The sequence below is a fragment of the Pipistrellus kuhlii genome, unplaced genomic scaffold, assembly GCF_014108245.1.
Source record: "Pipistrellus kuhlii isolate mPipKuh1 unplaced genomic scaffold, mPipKuh1.p scaffold_m20_p_2, whole genome shotgun sequence".
In the NCBI taxonomy this organism is placed as follows: domain Eukaryota; kingdom Metazoa; phylum Chordata; class Mammalia; order Chiroptera; family Vespertilionidae; genus Pipistrellus; species Pipistrellus kuhlii.
Window position 1 is genome coordinate 115,576,911 of NW_023425515.1, and position 22,665 is coordinate 115,599,575.

The window sequence follows — 22,665 nt, forward strand, 5'->3', positions numbered from 1 at the left end:
CACATGACTGAGCTGCAGGCTTGATCCCCAGTGGGGGCACGCAGGAGGCAGCTGGTCAGTGATTCTCTCTCGTCATTGATGTTTCTATCTCCATCTCCCTCTCTGAAATCAATACAAATATATTTAAATAATAAAATAAAAATGGGCATAGGACCTGAGTAGACACTTCTGCCAAGAAAACAGACAAATGACGAAACAGATATATGAAAAACTGCTCAACTTCACTAGCAATTAGGGAAATGCAAATCAAAACTACAATGAGATACAGCCTTGCACTTTTTAGAATGGTTATCAACAAAACAAGTAATAACAAGTGTGAAGAGGTTATGGGGAAAAAGAACCCCTCATTCACTGCTGGTGGAGCTGTAAACTTGTACAGCCACTATGAAAAACAGTGTGAAAGTTCCTCAAAATAGAGTTAAGAAAAGAGTTAACATATGACCCAGCAACCCTTCTTTTCTGGATCTACCTGAAGATTTTGAAGACATTTATTCACAAAGACATATGCACCCCTATGTTCATTGCAACATTATTCACAATAGCCAAAACATGGAAACAACTTTGCTAAATGATTGAGTAAAGAAGACATGATATATACAATGGAATACTTATCCCTAAAAAAGATGAAACACTGCCATTTGTGATAACATGGATGAATCTTGAGAGTATCATGCTAAGCAAAATAAGTGAGATAAAAAGTTAAGAACCATATTATCTCTCACATGAGGGATAGAAAACAAAACAACAAATGAAGAAATAAGAAAAACAAACAAAAACTCATAGACACAGACAATAATATGGTGGTTAGGGAAGGGGGTGGGGGAGTAGTAAAGGGTAAAGAGGGACAAATATGAGGTAATGGAAGATTTAACTATGGGTGATGGGCATACAATGCAATATGAAGATAATGTATCACAGAAACCTACATAATCTTATTAACCAATGTTACCCCAATGTCCTATTTGATAAAGGGCTAATAGGCAAATTGACCAAATGGCTGAACAACTGGTCGCTATGACACGCACTGACCATCAGGAGGCAGATGCTCAATGCAGGAGCTGCCTCCGGGTGGTCAGTGCACTCCCACAGGAGTGGCGCTGACAGCCAGAAGCCAGGTGCAGTGTCAGTGGTGGGAGCCTCTCCCTCCTCTGCAGCAGCACTAAGGATATCCAACTAATGGCAGGGAGCAGGCCTAAGCCATCAGTCGGACATCACCCAGACTGCAAGAGGGTGCAGGCCAGGCTGAGGGACCTCCTCCACAACCCCCTGAGTGTACAAATTTTGTGCACCAGGCCTCTAGTATTAATAAAGAGAAAAGGAAAACAGGCATTGGCTGAGACTATCCTGGGCCAACAGGAACAAATGGTTACTCTATCTAGCTCAGTCTTCTGACCTCTTCTTTTCTCTAACTACATTTTCTCCCTTAGTGACTTCTTTCAATCTTGTGCTTTTTAACATTGAGGTCTTCTAACTTTACATCTTCATCCCACCCAGCTCTCTCTCCTAAACTACAGATCACAGATCCAGCTATCTACTTTGACATCTCCCCATTTGTCTCATATACATCCACTCACCCAAAATTGAACTGTGCTTTCTCCACCTCCCTCACCATTACCTAGCATTCCCTATCTCAATTAGTCCTAATTCCATCATTCCAGTTATTCAGGGGGAAAACTTGGAGTCCTTACTTCCTTATATTATAGCCCCACATTTGATTTAACAGGAACTCATGCTTGCTCTACTTTAAAAACATACCCAGCATCCTACACCTCTCACTACCTCCACAGCCACCAGATCTAAGTCACTATCATTTCTTTCTCAAATTATTAGAACAGTTTCCCTGCTTCTGTCCTTGCTCCTCTATAATCTATTTTCATTATTATTATTATTATTATTATATCCTCAGCTGAGGGTATTTTTCCATTGGTTTTTAGCAAGAGTAGAAGGGAGACGAAGTATAAACTAGAGGCCTGATGCTAAACTTGTGCATGGAGGGGGAGAGGGGCTCAGTCCGGCCTGCACCCTCTCCAATCCGGGACCCCTCGGGGAACGTCTGACTGCTGGTTTGTGCCTGCACTTTTAACAGATGACAGCTCCATTGTTGTTTCTTTCTTTTTATGCTTAAATCTATTGGAATTAGTAGGTATTCAAAGTGTGTATACATTTTGGGGGGAACACCCTGTATATCTCTAGTCAGCGGTGAAAGGAATGGCAGATTTGGAATCCCCAGACAGAGAACCTCACTCACTCCCTAGATGTCTCCCCACTTCGCTTTCCACCTTCACAGGCAGCAGGAAAATCAGTTTTCCCTCATTAACTCGGAAAAGCACATCCTGTCACTTGCTGCCCAGCAGGAGTGTGCTAGGCCCTGAGTGAGCAAGGCTCAACCAGGGCAGCCTTCGCTCATGGGTACCAGCACTTGCAGTGCACATTCCTCCTCTGCAGTTGCCCCACTATCCCACCGTTTCACTGAGAGGATGGAACTCCTCGCCTCCTCTGCGTTCCCAATCTTGAACGCTGACTGATCTAAGGCACCTCAGCAAGGGCCACCGCCCGCACCCACCACATGTGTCTGTCAGCACTGCTCCCGCCTCAGCACCTGCATCAGCCCACATAGGAGATCTCGTCGCCGCACTGTCCTCCGTGGGAACAGGGCACCACCACTTCTCATCTCACAGGCGCCCACCCTCAGCACCCAGGACACCCAGACACTCTCCAAAGGATGTGGGTGTGCTGGAGGGGACATGCGTATGTCCTGTGGGGATATAAGCATGCTGGGGTTAAAGGAAGTGTGGCAGAGGGGCGGGCGGGGGTGAGGGGGGAGGGAGAATTTGCACATGCCATTGGTCTGGGACTGTTGCAAACTCGCGTAGGTGACAGAACACTGGGGGACATTCACATGCCAGGGGGGGTGAGAGGATGCACCAGAGGCCTGTGGCTGCACAGATCCTCAAACCCCCACAGCGTGGCTAGGACGTCAATCTGGCCTGCCACAGTGGCTGTCCCTGCAATCATGCACCTTCTGGGCAAGGAGGCGGGACTTGCATAGCCACTCCTTGGCGATGATGACCTGCAGGCACTACTTCAGCTCAGCCAGCAGGCTCTGCTTGGTGTGCTCATGGCTGCAGCCGCCATGTGGGGAGTAAGGCCACCCTCTGCCAGCCTGCCTCCCCCTCCCAGAGGCTCTCCCTGGCCCACAGGCTCTCTGCGCGTCACACCCCACCCTGGCCGCTCTACCTCTCCGCACCTGTGTGCTGCCCACAGGCCCTCTGCGGGCGGGGTGTGACGGACACCTGCTTTGTCACCGTGGCAATGATGCAAGTGTCCAGCCTGGCCACTGCCATCTTCGTCACAGTGACCCTCAATTTACATATTCTCTCCTTACTGGCTGTGGGCCCCACCATATTTGTCATGGAGTGATGGTCAATTTGAATATTCCCTCTTTATTAGATAGGATGGGTCATACAATATGGTCTCTTGCTCTCAATATTATATCTGGAAGATTCATCCATATTGTTGCATGTAGTTATTGACCTTTCATTTTCATGGCTGTAAAGCATTTCACTGGGTGAATATATCATGCCACTGGTGATATGAGTAGTTTGAAGTTTGGGACTATTTCATGTGTCTTGATGAACACATGCTATTGTATGTCTTTCTGTTGGTAATTCATGATATTTGTAACTTATTTGTGTATGAGGCAGTATTTTTTTTTCTGTTTAGTTCACTTCCGTGTTCCTAGTGCCTAAGATAGTATCTGACACATAGTAGGTGTTCAATAAATATTTGCTGAATGAATAAAATCCTTTTTCCTTCTCTTATTTCATAGTTTAGTATACTCTGAACCAATCCCTTTTCTCCAAAGAATACAAAGTCACTTCTATATTTTGTTCTAAATACGGATATGAAACATCCAAATGATATCACAATATATTGGAGGAAAACTTCAACATAGACATTTGCCTCTGGAGAGTTGTGTGAAACTACTCACCATCGGGTAGATACATAATCAGTGTATGGTGGCTGGGATCTTAATTCTCTTGCAAGTCCAAAATCAGCAATTTTCACAAGTTCTGGACCCATACAAAGTAAGTTTTCTGGCTTCATATCCCTATGAAAAAAACCTGATAATAACAATAACAAGTTATCATATTTGACTTATAAACAAATAGAACTGAGCCTCTCTATTATAACTAGGAATGTGAACTGGGCAGGGAGCATAGGGGTAGGTAAAGAACAACCATGTTTATTGCCTAAAAAGTGATGGGAGGTAGAGACTCTGCTTTCAAAATGATTTGGCAAAAAAGTACACACAATATAAGGTCATTAAAAATAGAATGCATTTCTATTTGTGAATCCAGTAAATTCAGGCACTGGCTAGATACTGTCACATTATGATAATCTCCATTAATTTGCAAAACAAACTTAAGGTGTTTTATGATCACTGTTTGTAACAAATGAGGAGATTGAGGCCCAGAGAGAAGTAGCCCAATCAAAGTTTGAGGAGGGATGTGTAATCAGGCTTCAGTTGATACAGCTGCTCTTACTACTGGCCTATCACATTTAACAGGAGAATCCTTGAGTATAATTACTTACTGGAAAAGTCTACTAAACAAAAATAGAACATACATTTTAACCAATTTCTTAATTTAAAAATATTTTATTTAATAGCTCAATTCTTCCATGGGAGCTGCTTTATTGAAAAACATGATAATCAAAATGCTTATTTACCAATCTTATCTAATAAAAGAGTAATATTCAAATTAACTGTCACTTTGTTATAAAGATGGTGGCACAGTCAATAAGGAGAGAATATGCAAATTGACATAACAAAGATGGTGGTGCCAGCTGGAGCTGGTGAGAGGCTTAACTTCCTTGGTTGCCCAAGCTGGCTCTGTGGCCACCAGCCAGACAAAGCCATAGTGGCAGGGTTGAGGCAGAGGTGGTTAGGAGTGATCAGGTCAGAGGAGAGGACAGCTGAGGGTGATCAGGCCAGTGGGGGGAGGTTGAAGGGAGGAGGGTGGCAATTGGGGGCAAGCAAGCTGGCGGGGAGGGGGGGAGAGGGGGGGAGTTGGGGGTGAGCAGGCCAGGCCAGCAGGGGGAGCAGTTGGGGATGATCAGGGGGGCAGGGGGGCAGTTGGGGGTTAGAAGGCCGGCAATGGTGAGCAGTTGGGTGTGATCAGGCCAGTGGGAGGGGCAGTTGGGACTGAGCAGGCTGGGGTCAGGCAGTAGGAGGCAAGCATGCCAGCAGGAGGGGGCAGTAGGTGGCAAGCAGGGCAGCAGGGGGGGGTGCAGTTGGGGGTGATCAGGCTGGCAGGCAGGTGAGTGTTTAGGAGCCACCAGTCCTGGATTGCGAGAGAAATGTGAGACTGCTGGTTTAGGCCCAATCCCATAGGGGTCACAGCAATTGGATATCCCCCAATGGATCCCAGATTGGAGAGGGTGCAGGCCAGTCTGAGGGACCCCTCCCATGCACAAATTTGTGCACTGGGACACTAGTCTATGCTAATAAAAGGGTAATATGCTAATTAGACAAGGAAACCTTCCAGGAGACCTTCTGGACAAAGCCATGGGGGTGGGGCTGAGGCAGACGTGGTTAGGGGTGACCAGGCCAGGAGGGGAGGGCAGTTGGGGGCAATCAGGAGGGCAGGGAAGGGAAGTTGGGGGTGAGCAAGTCAGCAGTGGGGAGCATTGGGGGGTGATCTGACTGGTGGGGGGTAGCTGTAGGTGAGCAGGCTGGTGTGGGGCAGTTGGGGGCAAGCAGGCTGGCCGGAGGGAGAGTTGGGGGAGCGATCAGGATGGTGGGGGGGGGGGGAGCAGTTGGGGAAGAGAAGGCCGGCAGGCAGAGTGGTTAGGGGCGATCAGGAAGGCAGGCAGGTGAGCAGTTAGGAGCCAGCAGTCCCAGATTGTGAGAGGGATGTCCAACTGCCAGTTTAGGCCCTGTGGGATTGGGCCTAAGTTGGCATTGGACATCTTCTGACGGGTCCCAGATTGGAGAGGGTGCCGGCCGGTCTGAGGGGCACCCTCTGGGCATAAATTTTGTGCACCAGGCCACTAGTCCTATATAATAAAAGGCTAATATGCAAATCAACCAAACAGTGGAACAACTGGTTGCTATGACATGCACTGACCACCAGGGGGCAGATGCTCAAGGCAGACGCCCCTGGTGATTAGTGCATTCCCACAGGTGGAGCACCACTCAGCCAGATGTTAGGCTTACAGCTGGTTGGCAAGCTCAGCAGCAGTTGCAGGAGCCTCCCCTGCCTCCTTGCAGTCGGACATCCCCTGAGGGCTCCTGGACTGCAAGAGGGCACAGGCCAGGCTAAGGGACACTTCCCTACCCTGAGTGCATAATTTTCATGCACGGGGCCTCTAGTATACAAAATAAATGGTTAGCTATGGAAGATAGAAGGTAGCCCAATAAAAACGAGGCAGAAATCCCAGGAGGAAGAAAAACATGAGAGCCTTCTTTGCAAATTATGTGAGATCTAAAGCACACTGCTTGTACACAGATATGTTCTAATGTCCTTGAAATATGGTCATCGGCTGTAGTGATCATCATGAGAAGGTTTTCACAGAGCTTTGGGCTAGGGAGACTGTTTGAGCCTAAAATCTCTTAATTCCATCAAAGCCAGTGTGGGATCTAATTTGTGAAATCCCAACAATTCTGAACTCAGTTTACCTGGTACTTCTTACTCAAAATAGTTGTTACAATCCATTTCACTAACTTCCAAGAGAAATATATTGCACTTTTATAATATGAAGACAGGAATGGGAACACATGTGATGGTATAGTGACATTAATCCATAAAATCATAGAACAGAACCAATTACATATTTGTACAGTTCACATTTTCCCCATCCTCATTAATATAAATATATAAAAAACTTGGTCCTATTTAAAAAGTATTTTCTCAAACTATTGCATCTGGAATGCTTATTAACTACAATACAATGAAATAAAGTTTTGTTAAAAGTTCTATTATTCTTTTTTTTTTTTTTTTAGTATATTTTATTGATTTTTTACAGAGAGGAAGAGAGAGGGATAGAGAGTTAGAAACATCGATGAGAGAGAATCATCGATCAGCTGCTTCTTGCACACCCCCTACCGGGGATGTGCCCGCAACCAAGGTACATGCCCCTGACTGGAATTGAACCCGGGACCTTTCAGTCTGCAAGCCGACGCTCTATCCACTGAGCCAAACTGGTTTTGGCCTATTATTCTTTTTAAAAAATATTTTTATTGATTTCAGAGAGGAAGGAAGAGGGAGAGAGAGAGAAACATCAAGAATGAGAGAGAATGATTGATTGGCTACCTCTTGCATGTCCCCCACTGGTGATCAAGCCCACAGCCAGGGCATGTGCCCTGACCAGGAATTGAACTGTGACCTCCTGGTTCATAAGGCAACACTCAACCACTGAGCAACAATGGCAGGACAAGAGCTCTATTATTTTTAGAGTCCAATTTCCCAAATCACTGTGTCGTCAATTATATAGCTAACTCCAGATTATTCATGTTTTTACTTTCAGCAGAAATTTTAAAATCTCCAGCTAACTTTCTTCAATCCCTTGTCCTCTGAAGTTGCCGATAGAGAGAGAGAGAGAGAGAGTGTGTGTGTGTGTGTGTGTGTGTATATCTTCAAGGAAACTAAAACAATTATATTACTAGCCTGATAGTTAATATATATCCAAAGAAACTAAAATAATTTTATTACTAGCCCATATTTTATTACAATAAAACAGAAAACTCTTTCCAAAACTCAAACAATCCATGAGGCTTTTGATTTTCCATATCACTGACTTCAGTAGCATAAAGTAACTCAGGCCAATAGCAAGAGTTAACATGCTGAGCAGTTTCAGTGGCATGTTATATTCACCCAGTTATATATTTTGGGTTGAAGATCAGGAATCTATCATGAAAAATTAAAATAGCATATACACTGTTTATTTCCATGTAATTAACAAATGACTGACTTTTACCAATGAGTTGTAGTATGTTAACATGGGTTTTAGACTTTTAAAATCCTTAACAGTTTATAGAAGACAAACAACTGAGAATTCAGTAATGTTCCTACAATGCTTCTATGGAATTCCAAATCACATTTTTAGAAAATAAATTATTTCTTGTAGCAGTTAAAGTAAAAAGAAAATATAAAATATGGAATGAAACATGAAAGGAGACTAATGATGGTGTTTTTTGAGTGCTTATGTTCAGAATGCAGCAATGGTATAGCAAAAACCTTTCTAATTTAATATCCACATATCTAATGATTCTAAACAAATGTTTGCTGATTTTTAACAATAATACCATACTAACATTTTGGAGTAATTATTCTGGTTTGATAGATATGCAAAAAATTATAAATTAAAATTACATAAATAAGAAATTCATAAAAATAAGATCACTTGCTTTAATTTCACTCAAGGAATAGAGACAACTAAATGTAAATACCAAGGGAAACTATAAATTATCATAGCACGGGTTATTTAAACTACTTAAATATCAATAATTGGTCTTGGTAGATGGAAGCATTCCCATCTTTTCCAAAAGTGGGGCCATTATATGTATCCTATATAATAAAAGGCTAATAAATTGTCTCCTCAACCAGGAGTTCAACCAGCAGGCAGGTCAGCCAGCTGCCCATGTCCCATCCCCCTGGCCAGGCTGGCCGGACCCATACACGAATTCATGCACTGGGTCTCAATATATTAATATATACTGAGAATATATATATACTGAGTGGCCAGATTATTATGCATTCAGAGATCATAAAAATAATTTGGCCACTTAGTATATTCACACACATACACACACACATACATATGTATATGTATATATGTATATATATTTATATGTATATATATATAATTTTTTATTTCTATGGTAAAATTAGGGGAAATAAGGTTACAGAATGGGTTTATGACAGACTAAAGACTGACGATGATCAAACTGTTAAAAAATTCTACTGTAAAGGAAGATAATTATAGATTATAGAAATTTTATTTTATATAGAATAAAAATTCTACATTAATTAAATAAAATATCAGTATGTGTAGGCACACACATACTCCAAACTTGAAGTTATCTAAATATAACAGTGTTTAACAGTTATATACAATTCCTTTGTATAATCTTGACAATAATCCAAAGAGGCAGGAAGTGAAACTTAAAAGAAACCTACCATGTTTATGGATAAATGCCAGCCCTTGTAATATTTGATACATAATATTTCTGATGACTGACTCAGGGAACAACTTGTTTCTGTGAAGAAATGAAACAAATAAACAGTCATCTAATGCTGCTAAGCAACCAACCAAAAGCATTACGAGGGTTCCTCCTCCCTTGAAGCCCCTATGGCCTCATAATACTGGATAAAGGTATGATGTACAATTTCATAGTGCTAAAGATCATAAATTTCAAAAGTGAAAATTAGAATTGTTTTTTTTTTCCACTGGGTGGTAAAAACTCAAATAGCTAAATTCTATAGATAAATTCTAAACTGTCTCAAGAGGAGAAAAGTAAATTAGAAAACTTATAACTATCAGAGAAGCAAAGTATGCAAATCTGTACCAGGTATGTAGGTTTTGAGTTTTAAGACATAACTGCTTCAGTTGTACAGTGTGCATTGGAATGGTCCAATCCTATATAATAAAGAGGTAATATGCAAATTGACCCTCATGCCCTTGCACAAGATGGTCACTCTCATGTGGTCAAAGATGGCTGCCACAAGATGGCTACCAGGGGAGGGTAGTTGTGGGCAATCAGGCCAGCAAGGGAGGGCAGTTGGGGGTGGCTTGGCTGGCAGGGAAGGACAGTTGGGGAAGATTGGGCTGGCAGGAGAGCAGTTAGGAGTTGATCAGGCTGGCAGCGGAGTGTTTGGGGAGTGATCAAGCTGGCAGGCAGGCAAGCAGTTGGGAGAGGGGGACATCGCCCAAGTGGTCCCAGATTGAAGAGGGTGCAAGCTGGGCTGAGGGATCCCCTCACCCCAGTGCACAAATTTTGTGCTCTGGGCCTCTAGTAAAAATATAATGAGCCACAAATGAAAACCACTTATATGTTTAACAATGTTTTACTTAACCCAATATATACAAAATCTTACTTTAATATGCAATCAATATAAATAATTTACCAATTAATTTACATTCTATCTTTTGTTCTAAAATTTTAAAATCTGATGTGTAATTTATTTTACACTTTTAGCTCAATCCAATCTAGCCACACTTCAAAATGGCCCTTTGTGACTAGTAGCTACTGCATTGGACAGTGCAGCTTTATATAATATTAACACAAGGCTCAAAGTAAGATCCAAATAAAAGCTTAATTAAGGCTGACAAATATTAATCAATAATACACCACAAATTAATGTGGTCAACATTAATTATTTCGTGCTGAATTAATTCTTCTTTGACTCTGAAGCCATACTATGTTTTGGAAATAATCATTTTAAAGTTTTTAAACTTTATTATAATTTCAACATTTTCTAACATCTTTATTTCAGCATGATTGACTGGATTAATTTAGAATGTTTATTCGAGCATTCAACATGTGGGCTCAATCCCTAGTGGGAAGAAGGGGGTGAGCATAAAGAAGGCAGTCAATCAATGATTCTCTATGCTCATTGATGTTTCATCTCTCTGTCTCCCTCACCTTCCCTCTCTGAAGTCAATAAAAATATATTTTAAAAAATAAAATATTATTCTCCGAAGTTCATGGCAGATGACTGAAGCATTCCTCTTTAGATTCTGTTCATAGGCTTAAAAATTAAAATGAGAATTTCCTTGGGATGGGTAACATTAAGTTTTATCATTAACTTAAGTATTCTAATTAATGAGTTTATTAGATTCTTTTTAGAAAGCTACCAATTCCTCCATCCATTCTTTCACTAATCTTTCACAAGATACTTGGGAGAGCAATAAAGATAATTTTCTCAATTTTTCCCAAGACCAATTTTACTACTGAGCATTAAATTATAAATAAATAGATCTTTGTTTCAAAAAGTATAGAAAGATAGTATGTGTGTTTTTATGAAACATTAATTTTGACTTTTAAAAGATTATAGCAGAGAAAAATGGTGGTTATGTCATAGCTAGTTCTTCAATGTTAGATATTATCCTTTGATGATGATAACTAATTAATTTAAATCCACCATTTGGAGAGATAAATCTGAACATTTTAAAGTGTGACATATTGAAGGGATCTGAAATTTATGGAGTATCGAGATAATGGGGAAAATATAATTCCCATAAAATACAGACATACCTGTCTTTCATTAATTGATAGAGGTTTTCTTTCATATATTCAAATATAAAATAAAGATGGTCATTTTCTCTGATAACTTCTTTTAGTTTAATCACGTTGGCATGATTAAGTTTCTTCAGAGACTGCAACACAGCAAATAAGTAATAACATTCTTATAGCAAAGTTATAGAAGTTGGCAAAATCTCATCAATGCTAAGTATGATAATGATCTTAAGTAATAGTCTATTTCTTACACATTCATTAATGAATTAAGTTTTAACATCTACAATATCTATGTCTAAAAGATCTTAGACACCTATTTAAAGTAAGCAGTAAACTGTTTTAAGCAATGAATGTAAATGTGAAAATAAACCAAATCAACAATATGTCACTTTTTTCTTAGTCTATTAACTAAGTTTACCTTTGTTCTGATTTTACTATCTAAAATGCCATGCACAAGCCGAAGCTGGTTTGGCTCAGTGGACAGAGTGTCGGCCTGCGGACTCAAGAGTCCTGGGTTCGATTCCGGTCAAGGGCATGTGCCTTGGTTGCGGGCACACCCCCAGTGGTGGGTGTGCAGGAGACAGCTGGTCGATGTTTCTCTCTCATCGATGTTTCTAACTCTCTATCCCTCTCTCTTCCTCTCTGTAAAAAATCAATAAAATATATTTTAAAAAATAAAATAAAATAAATAAAATAAAATTGCATGCACAAGTCTCCAAAAAATTTATAGAAGTCATACAGCATAAAATATAAGGAAATGGTATATAATGAATTAAAAAGTTGTCTTTCCTTTGATAATATAAGTTAAAATGCTCTTTTATAAGTGAGAGTATACTTTCAAATATATGGTTATAGTTATTTTCTGTTCTCTACTCACATTCCGATGAGAAATGAAAAATTACTTTAGAAAGATAAAGGAAAAAGTAAAAAATATAATTATTGTTGTACTGCTTCCTACAGAGAGAAGAATAGTCTCCTTAGCCACCATCCTCAGAAATGAGGGAGGTGTGAGGTAGAGCTAAGGCCTTTCCCTATTGGTTTCACCTCTAGGATTTTACCTTAACTTCTCTCAAGTTCATACATTCATCCCAAGAATAGAACTTTCTCTTCATCCTGAAATTTAAAAAAGTTAAGTTTAGTGTATGGGGGCTAAGAACTAAGAAATTACACCGTTGGCTTTCTTACTGGTATTAGTTCACTTTGGGCAAGCTATGGTATCGCTCTTCCCTCCTCCTTAAAAACAAATCACCTCCCTTCTATATATCTCAAGGCTATTTGGTACAAGTTCCGAGACTTTGTCATATCTGAAATTCTGCTTTAACACAAAGGTGAAAGAATTAATCTTCCTTTCTGGATGAATTCTTACATTTCTCTAATCAGTTTTATTGTGCTTCTCCTTCCAAAAGTCCTTTCCTCCTTCTAGAACTTAAAGCATAAATATGAAATACTATAATTAAATGATGTAGGGAAAGAAATGAAAAATTTTGGCAGCAAATTTAGTAAAATATTTTGTCTGACAACTTGTATATCATTACCTCAGCTTTAAACAAGAGGCCTATAAAGTTAACTGATTTATTTAAATCAACAATAATTCAGAAGTAACCAAATATAAAAATAGCTTTCTTGAATTTTGTTTTTACTTCCCCTCTTCCATGCTAATGTTGGTTACCATCCTATACAATAAGAGAGGAATATGCTAATTATCTGTTACGCCTTGAGGCATAACAACCAACCAACTGCTAATGATCAGATCTGCAGGAGGTTGGAGCAGCGAACTACTACAAGTGGGCAGCAAAAAGCTAAGGAGGGAGCAGGGCAGCAAGCTATTGGGGGTGGGAGGGAGGCACAGGGAAAGCTACAGGAGGATGGGGCAGCAGACAGAGAGCTACAAGAGGGCGGCAGAGAGCTACTGGTGCATGGATTCATGCACAGAGCTACTAGTTAGAGATAAATCTATAAATAGTGAATTTAGGGTAATAAAGTAATTCCACTATATATACCATAGAGATTATATTATTTATATGAATGGATTTTTAGTCACCATACAAAATGGGAGACAAGAAAAAAATGTTTCTTCAGGTGTAGAAATTACAAGGCTGGATAATGAAAAATAAAAACCTTATATGCCCTACTATTTTCATTTAGTATTATAATTTCCTATTGAGATATCCTAGAAGATTCCCAGGAAGCTTAGAGTTTTCCTTATTTATTAAACTAACCCATAGGGATTATTCTGAGCCTCTACAAGAGTTAATACACAGGAGTAAGGAAATAAAGGAAAGGCAGCATAAAGAATTAGCAATACATCATGGTAGTCAAGAATGTAGCTGTGGAACTATTCTGCCTGGATTCAAATCCTCACTCAGCAGCTCACTGATTATATGATCTTGGAGAGATTACTTAATAACCTCTCTGTGCCTTAAATTCCTTAGCTATAAAGTAGAAACTACTGCATGAGAAAAGCTTATTGTAAACTGCTTAGTTCAGCACTCATTAAATACTAGATGTACTAAAATATATGATCGTCTATATAAGACATGTATTCGCAAGCACACAAAGGAAAAGAAAGATGGGCTTCAAAGGTAAACTTTGCAGGGTCCTATATGGTACCTTTTGATGGCCACCAGCTCCCCAGATTCATTACTCTTGCCCATCAGCACACTCCCATAGGTGCCATCCCCCAGCTGTCGCATGGTCGTGTACCGGTTCATCTTGGAAAAATAATGCGGCAGAGTTGTTGATTGCAATGGCTTCTTTGTTGAAAATAAATTTAAATGCTTCTTTATTTTTCTTTGTTTTTGCTGTTAGACTGTTGTTGCTATTCTGGTAACAAGTTTGTCATCATTAAACACAGGCTCTTCCCCAAGATTATGTAGGTTCATGAGCTACAGCAATAAGGAATGTGGCAAGGAAGCAGTGTATCCATTCTTATGAACACTCTATAAAAACAAGAATAAAAACTATTTTGATTAAAGAATCTCTTTAAAAAGTTACTGGTAATTTACAGAACAGAAGAAAATTATAAATAATATAAATACCAATGTGTTAAACATTTGTTAGCAAATCAATTGTGCATTTTAGAATGAAGTTCACGTATAGCAGAATAACTCTCATTTGGCGATTGCTTCATACATGGTACTGTGCTATCTATCCCATGAGTGTTCGATAAATATTGGCCAAATGATGTGTGTGATTCCTTTTTTTTGAATATAATCTATATTATTCCAAAACAGACCTTGGAAAATTAAACATCTATACTATATCAATTATTTGAATTAATGTCTGCATTGTATTTAATCTGACCCACAATCCCTTAGGTGAAACTCCTAGACCAGATTTGTTTGGAATACAGGAGTTTTCATGTTTTAGAAAAGTAATATGCTGCATATACCATACTAGAAGCCTGGTGCATGAAATCTGCACACTTGCCGGGTGTGTCCCTTTCTCAGTCCTCTGGAGAAGTCTGACTGATGCAGAGGTAGGAGAGGCTCCTGCCACAGCTGCTATGCTCACCAGCCAGGAGCTTTGCTTCTGGCTGAGCAGCACCCCCACTGTGGGAGCACACTGACCACCCAGGGGGCAGCCCTGCGTTGAGTGTCTGTTCCCTAATGGTCACTTCACGTCGTAGCGACAGGTTGTTCCACCGTTCAGTTGATTTACATATTAGCCTTTTATTACATAGGATGTTATATAATGCCTCCCATTAGCCTCTTAACCATACCTACAGGAAAATGTATGAAAATTATACTAAGTAAAATAAATAAAGACTATGAATGGCTTCACATCATTCAGGTCATATTTTGTTGCAAATGAGTTTGCACAAAATTTATTTTTAAAATTTTATCTTTCAGAACTTTATGGATTTTAAAACTACAAATAAGGGGTTGTGGACCTGCATATATTTGAAGGGTACAGGTTCCAATAGATTCTGATTATATTACTGTATCATAATTACAGAAAAACAAAGCACTAGCCTTAGTGTTTACTTCATTACAACATTTGTTTCCTCCATTGTTCTCTCATAGTTCCATATTTCAAGAAACTATTTAATTCATACTATTTTTCATTCTTATTGTGCTTTTTAATATCTCTATTACTTACAAGTCTTTATGCTTATTGCAGAATTTTGGCACCATTATAATAGAGTGTTTCAAAATGCCTTTTAGAAAAAATAAATAAATAAATAAATACAATAAAATGCCCTTTATAATTTGGTACTTCATTAAAAAAAGTATTCTCCTTTCATTATAGCATTGTTTAATTTCTACAGAATCAAATAAAATCATCAAATTTGTTTGTCTGTTACATCCATAACTTTAGGATCAATAAGGAGTGATGTCATTCTCAAAGTAACTAAGTTTTCTTTCTTTTCTGGAGAAAGAACAAGTATAGAGAAGTATAGTAAAACTAGTTGTTTCCTATAGTCAGGAATGTATTTGTTCACAGGAAACTTTGGAAGAACCCTTTGGGGCTTTTCATTAAGAGGGAGTGTATATTAATTTATCATTTATTTTACTTCATACACAATTTCCATCCCTTCAAAGCCACAAGGGAAATCACTTAGGCTATGTTAATTCTGTGGCCAACATCTGGAAAAAGAGATCATGATAGTAGCTTCCAGTTCTATTTAGGGGTTCCTTCATTTTTTCTCAGGTCAAAGCAAATTGTTTTATCAAAGGCCAGCAAATGATTCCATTTATGTAGTTTTTTGCAAGTGGCCTTTACATTATACAGACACAGATTCTAAATATTAAGATACTAATATAAAAAAAGGCAATATCCCTTTGCAGAGTACCTGACCAAAACATGTATTTGCTTTTATTAATTTCTACTTTATCTGTATAAGGAAACATAATTTTGAAAGCTCTCTTGGGTTGTTTGTTTCATACTATGTGCTATGATTAAACTATGGGCTGAAACGCATTTCCTTTAATCATTTAGAATTTTATTAAATCAGTATTTTGCAATTTACTATCAACATGTTAAATTACTTGACATTCTTTTCTAGCTACCCTATTTAAGGTGACATACTCTCTTTTAAGGAAATGGTGTCTCTAGGTTTATTGCACAAATAACAATACCAAAAATATATTTGTCCAAAAGGACGTGATGACCATAATACTAGTAAAATCCTATCTAATAAAAGAGTAATATGCAAATTAACCGCCACTCTGCTATACCACAAGCCACGCCCATCATCCAAATCAGGAGCAAGTATGCAAATTAATGCAACAAATATGGCGGTGGCCACAGAGATGGAGAGAGCAGGAGGCTTGAGTTGCCCCTGGCAATGGAGGAAGCCAAGCTTCCTGCTTGTCCTGGCCTCTACTCAAGGCTACAAAGTTTCAATTATAGAAGATAAATAAATCCCAGATTCCAAGGCCTCAACTTGGGTCACCAGGGTGGGAGGGGGGGGGGGTGGCCAGCCTGCAAACCACCACAGGCCCCTTGTCCAGGCTGCACCACACCACAAGGGAACCCCCACCCTGTTCCAGGACACCCCCCAGGGAAAACCAGCCAGCCCCCACCCATGCACCAGACCTTTATCCTATCTAATAAAAGAGTAATATGCAAATTGAACATCACTCCAACACATAAGATGGCCACCACAAGATAGCCAATAGGGGAGGGCAGTTGGGAGGGACCAGGCCTGCAAGGGAGGGCAGTTGGGGGTGATCAGGCCAATAGGGAAGGTAGTTGTGAGGGACCAGACCTGCAAGGGAGGGCAGTTGGGGGCAATCAAGCTGGCAGGGGAGGGCAGTTAGGGGTGACCATGCAGGCAGAGGAGGGAAGTTGAGGGTGACTGGGCTTACAGGAAAGGGCAGTTCGGGGGGACCCAGGCCTGCAGGGGAGAGCAGTTGGGTGGACCAGGCCTGCAAGGAGGGCAGTTACGGGTGACCAGGCCTGCAGGGTAGGGCAGTTAGGGGCAAACAGGCTGGTAGGGGAGCAGTTAGGCATCAATCAGGCTGGCAGGGGAATGGTTAGGAGTGATCAGACTGGCAGGCAGAAGTGGTTAGGGGCAATCAGGAAGGCAGGCAGGCGAGCAATTGGGAGCCAGCAGACCTGGATTGTGAGAGGGATGTCCAACTGCTCGTTTAGGCCCAATCCTGGCAACTGGGCATCCCCTCAGGGTCCCAGATTGGAGAAGATGCAGGCTGGGCTGAGGGACACACCACCCGTGCACAAATTTCTAGTTATAAAATAAAAACACAGAATTAAATAACCTGTGATCAATCAGATAATCAAAGATGGAGTCAGTTTAATAGTTTCATTAGCTTGAAACTGTGGGTTTTTAAAATATTTTTTTGTTGATTTCAGAGAAAGAGAGGGAGAGATACAAACAGTAATGATGAGAGAGAAACATTGATTAACTGGTTGCCTCCTGCATGCCCCACCCTAGGGATCAAGCCCACAACCCAGGCATGTGCCCTGGAGAATTGAACTGTGATCTCTTAATTCATAGGTTGATGCTCAACCACTGAGCCACACTTACATTCAGGGAAGAATAAATTGGATATGGCCATTTCCCAGCTTCTTTCATGGGGGGAGGATGGGGTAGAATGGTGAAAATCATAGGTATGACCCTACCTGACCTTTTAGTAAAACAAATTTACATATTATGCTCCCAAACAAAAATTTTGGAAAGGCCTATTTTGATTCATATAATTACAAAATAAATAGCTTTCCAGAGTGAGATGCTAATCATTTCAGCTGTCCCCTTACAATGGCCTAATGTGAAGAGGCATAGATATAAAGTTTCTTAAAAAATAAAATCATTATTCCCATGTACCTACTCACTGAAAAAACTACTTTTATAAGTGTAGCATAGCACGGTCCTAAACAGATTATTAGTCAAAAGTAATAAGTAATTTAAGAAACAGAGACTGCCTATGAGTCCCCAGTTCCCACTATTTCTACACTATTTCTCTACAAGTTACATATATTCTTCTCTGTTGACTTATGAAAAGCTAATTCTGCAAAATAGGCAGGTAATAACATGTACATGATTTTTTATGTACATGAATATTTCCATACATATTTATTTCCATATATATGCAACAAGGCAAAACACAAGTACAGGCAATGTAACTATGATCCTCAATTTAACAGAACTTGGAATTTTCTACAATCAAGCTACAATATTTACTTACTTTCCTATGATTTAAACAAACCTTATATTCTGATTTCATGAAAAAGACATTTATTTAGAGGCTTAATTACGGATCTACATTAAATAAAATACCCATATAATCTCTCTCCCATTCTCTTTTTCATATTTTTATCTAAGTTCACAATTACTGTAAACTTAGCTTTATTCTGAACAGCTTCTGCCAGTTAGGATGGGATTTAGATAGGATTAAAGATTAACATAGAGGGCAAAAGGAGGGTAAGACTGCCAGCCACTTAACAGATGTCATTTGGATATCTTCAGCTTGTCTGTGTAGAACCCGCTGTAATGAAATTTCTCCAAGGCTGGCGTTAACATTTATTTTTTAAAAAGTAATGTCTTAAAAATCACTAAATTGTTTAAAAAACAAAACAGAAAAATGATTCCAAACTAACTAATATGTTTACAGAAATTAAAAGGGCAGCTTTTACAATGGGAAAACAAAGATTCTGTATTAAAATATAAAAGCACGAGTGCTTTGTGCTGATATTCACAAATCATCTTAAAACTAAACGAAACCAAAACCCCAACGAAGAGATCAAACATCCTTGTCCAAGACCAGCCTCCCATAGGCACTAGCCTCCTCCCTTCCCCATCAAGCAGCGGCGAACTGGGGTGCGATGTGGGGGTGGGGGGGACATAAAGGAGGGCCCAAAGACTGAAAAGTAACTTTTGTCTCCACCAGTTTTGACTCAATGGGCTGAATGTCTTATTAAAATACGTCTGATAACTTTGACTCTACGGAATTCCGTTATCATTAGGACAAATGTTCGCTCATTTAGAAAAATTATCTAAACACAATGACATGAATCTTTCCTTTTAGAATCGAGGTTACAAACCACTAAACACCAGTTTTATTGCTCAAACCCTCCCCACCCCTCACCTTCCAACCCATCTTATTTGCAGTAAAGAAACGATTTTCGTTGCACCGATGCTCTGAGCCTTTTTCTGCAAACATTAAAAGACTTCTCCCATTTTCGTGTTGTAGTGTGTGATCTGAACTCAATCCGCTGCCTTCACTCCGGAAAGTAACCTCCCCTGCAGCCAGGCAGTAGAGGGAGTGGCGGCGGTGTGTGTGTGTGTGTGTGTGTGTGTGTGTGTGTGTATGAGTGAGTGTGTATGAGTGAGTTTGTTTGTGAGTGTGTGTGTGTGTGTAAGTGTGTGTGTGTTTAAGTGTGTGTGTGAGTGTGTGTGTTAGTGAGTGTGTGTGAGTGTGTTTAAGTGTGTGTGTTAGTGTGTGTGTGTGTGTTAGTATGTGTGTGTGTGTTAGTGAGTGTGTGTGTGTGAGTGTGTGTGTGTGTGTGAGTGTGTGTGTGTGTGTGTGTGAGTGTGGGTGTGAGTGTGTGTGAGTGTGTGAGTGTGTGTGTGTGTGTGTGAGTGTGTGTGGGTTTGAGTGTGAGTGTGAGTGTGTGGGTGTGAGTGTGTGGGTGTGAGTGTGAGTGTGTGTGGGTGTGTGAGTGTGTGTGAGTGTGAGTGTGTGTGTGTGTTAGTGTGTGTGTGTTAGTGTGTGAGTGTGTGTGTGTGTGTGTGTGAGTGTGAGTGTGTGAGTGTGTGTGTGAGTGTGAGTGTGTGTGTGTGTTAGTGTGTGTGTGTTAGTGTGTGTGTGTGTGTGTGTGTGTGAGTGTGTGGGTGTGAGTGTGAGTGTGTGAGTGTGTGTGTGAGTGTGAGTGTGTGAGTGTGAGTGTGTGAGTGTGTGTGTGTGTGTGTGAGTGTGAGTGTGTGGGTGTGAGTGTGTGTGTGGGTGTGTGTGTGTGTGTGTGTGAGTGTGAGTGTGTGGGGGCGGAGTGGGACTAAGGAAGAGGTTCGGGCAGGGGTCCCTCAGGTCCCGGGTGTCCCGCCGGCGCCCTCCCCCCTGGAACCAAACCCGCCGCTAGGAGCGCAGGAAGGCGGTCGGGAGCCTCGGGGAGCAGGACCGCGTCGGCGCCGCCCGCCCCGCCCTCCCCGGCCTCCTCCCGCTACCGGCGTCCCGGCCCTTCTCTCCTCGGAGGTTGGCCCTGGCAGGAGTGGGCGTCGAGGGGACATGTCGGGCCGGCCACCGCGACAGGTTCGGACTGGCTGGCGGAGGTGGAGGCCCGCAGCCGGCTCAGGAAGACCCGCCGCGCCGGCCGCTTACCTCTTCTGCTTGGGCGTGAGGCGCCGGCGGCTTGTGTGTTACGTCTCCTAGGAAACGGCGGGGGTGCGCCGGCTCCTGCGCGCCGGGCCGGTTTACACCCGCCCACAGAGGGGCGTGGCCTACACGCCAGGCCCCGCCCACACAGCCAGCCCCGCCTCATCCTGCGCAGCTCGGCTCCCGAAGGGCGGGGCTTCCGGGAACACCTAGGCGTCCTGGGAGCTCATTTACATTTCTGCCTTTTGGGTCTCTGCCATTTAGATTTGGGGTTTGGGAGAGTCTTGATTACCTTTTCAGCTCTCTATAGAACGTTGATGGGCTTGCCTTTTATTTTTTTTGGTTTTTGCTCCAATTCATTCTACCAAGTCTTGCTTGATTTGGTAAATCTGGTACCCAGGCTTGGGAAGGGCAAGATATAGCATATCCTGGCTCTTCTATTGCATTTCCTCTTATATTGGTCAATTCCTCAAATGTGTGTTATCTCTTAGGCTACCCTTCTAAGTTTGTTTTTATTTGTTCGTTCAGAGAACATACTCAGTTGCAGTCACAGTGTTAGATGGTGGTTTTATAAGATAAAGGAATGAATGTGTGAATAAATGAGTAAACAGTAGTGACTAGCCTAGAGTTCAAAAGGAAAATACCAGTATATTTATGTTACTGAAAAAAAACCACAAAAAAAAAACACCCCCCCAATAAAACAACACTCTTCAGACTGGCTAGCTAAAAAGGTCTATAAGTCAGAAGCACAACACGTGAGGCAGTGATGCATCTGTTTAGTAGTTATGTATTAGGTGTCAGGCTCTAGGCTTGGCACTGAGAATAATACCAAGGTAGCAAGACAAATGCTCATGGCCCTCTCACAGCTTAAAGTGACAGACAGGCAAAGTGAAAAGCATACATCAGATTATGGAGATCTTATATGCACCATTATGAAGACAAAGCCAAACCATTCGGCAAGAATTTTCCACAGAGGAGTGACACGTTCACATTTGCGTTTTAGAAAGATGACAAGAGCAGCGGTGGATAGGTGGATTTGAGCAGTGAGTCTGAAGGCAAGAGAAAGAAAAAGAGGCTACTGTAGTTTGTCAAGAGAAACTTGAGGATCCAACTATAGCAGTGATGATGGAAATAGGAATGAGAAGGATAGATTTCAAGAGGTATTTAGGAGTTAAAATTGACCAGACTATATGGCTTAGATGAGTAGTAGATAGCATTATCCACAACTAAGTTGGAAAATATTAGAAGACAAGCAGTTTTGAAGAGAGAGGGTGGGGGAGAGAACAGGCCTAGTTTTAAAAATTTGGATTTTTCCAAATAAAACATGTTCGCAGCTTATAGCTTTCTACCAGAGCAAGGATGTTGGTGCCACTCAATAATATACAATGTCATCTTAGCTAAGTGCCACCCCAGTACTGCAGCCCTCAGAGATGTCCAGAGGTTGCAGGCAGAAGAGTGTTGTCTCTATAACATGCAGAAGAGTGCCTGGTATATAGTATGTGATCAATAAACATTTGATGAATGAATGATACAGATTATTTCCTCTAACAATTCATGTTCTAGGATAGGAGCTGACTTTTAGGCTTGGTTAACTTTTGTTTTTACAGAGATATTCTTATCAAATTATTCCTTGGATTTGTTTTACTAAGCCACTGTTTTGCACTAGGAGCATTTAAATTTTATTTTAAACATAGAACAATTTGTTTTCATTTTTTCAAATATAAATTATTGGATAAATAAAAAATAGGCAAATTTAAAATGAGAAAATGAATATTATCTCCCTCTTTTTACTGTTTTATCATTTGCTATATTTTTCCCAGTTTACTTTTAAACCAAAAATTTTATTAAACATAAAAGCTGGTATCACTTAAGAAGCCAGTCTTCTAAACAAATAAATGACTTTCACACTAAACAAGGAAAACCATTTATCACCATATAAATAGATTTTCCACTAAAGCAAGAATATGTGTGGATGTGCTGGTTTTTTACCATGTTCAAAGCTTGTAGCTTTCTATCAGAGCAAGTATGTCTGTGTCACTCAATGGTACACAACATGATCTTGGCTAAGTGCTGAAGCCCTCTAGACCTACATCAGAGACTGTCCTAGAAGTTGCAGGCAGCAGCCAGGGAGGGGCTCAGATCCAAAGG

At 40.7% G+C, this 22,665-nt stretch overlaps 1 protein-coding gene across 7 annotated transcripts in view; it reads right to left on the reverse strand.

The window, feature by feature from the left end:
• MAK (male germ cell associated kinase) overlaps nt 1–20,622 on the reverse strand; it is a 52,698-nt gene extending 32,076 nt beyond the window's left edge. For 5 of the 7 annotated variants that reach the window (XR_006742131.1, XM_045584262.1, XM_045584261.1 and 2 more), the window contains exons 1-6: nt 20,370–20,516; nt 13,853–14,181; nt 12,301–12,355; nt 11,261–11,382; nt 9,183–9,262; nt 3,992–4,124 (exon numbers count right to left, since the gene is read on the reverse strand). Coding sequence is in view for 6 of the 7 variants with exons in the window: in XM_045584262.1 (XP_045440218.1) it covers nt 3,992–4,124; nt 9,183–9,262; nt 11,261–11,382; nt 12,301–12,355; nt 13,853–13,953 (491 nt within the window). In the remaining variant the exon portion in view is untranslated. The other 2 variants (XM_036446734.1, XM_036446740.1) reach the window with 2 other exon arrangements.
• Between the last annotated feature and the right edge of the window lie 2,043 nt (nt 20,623–22,665).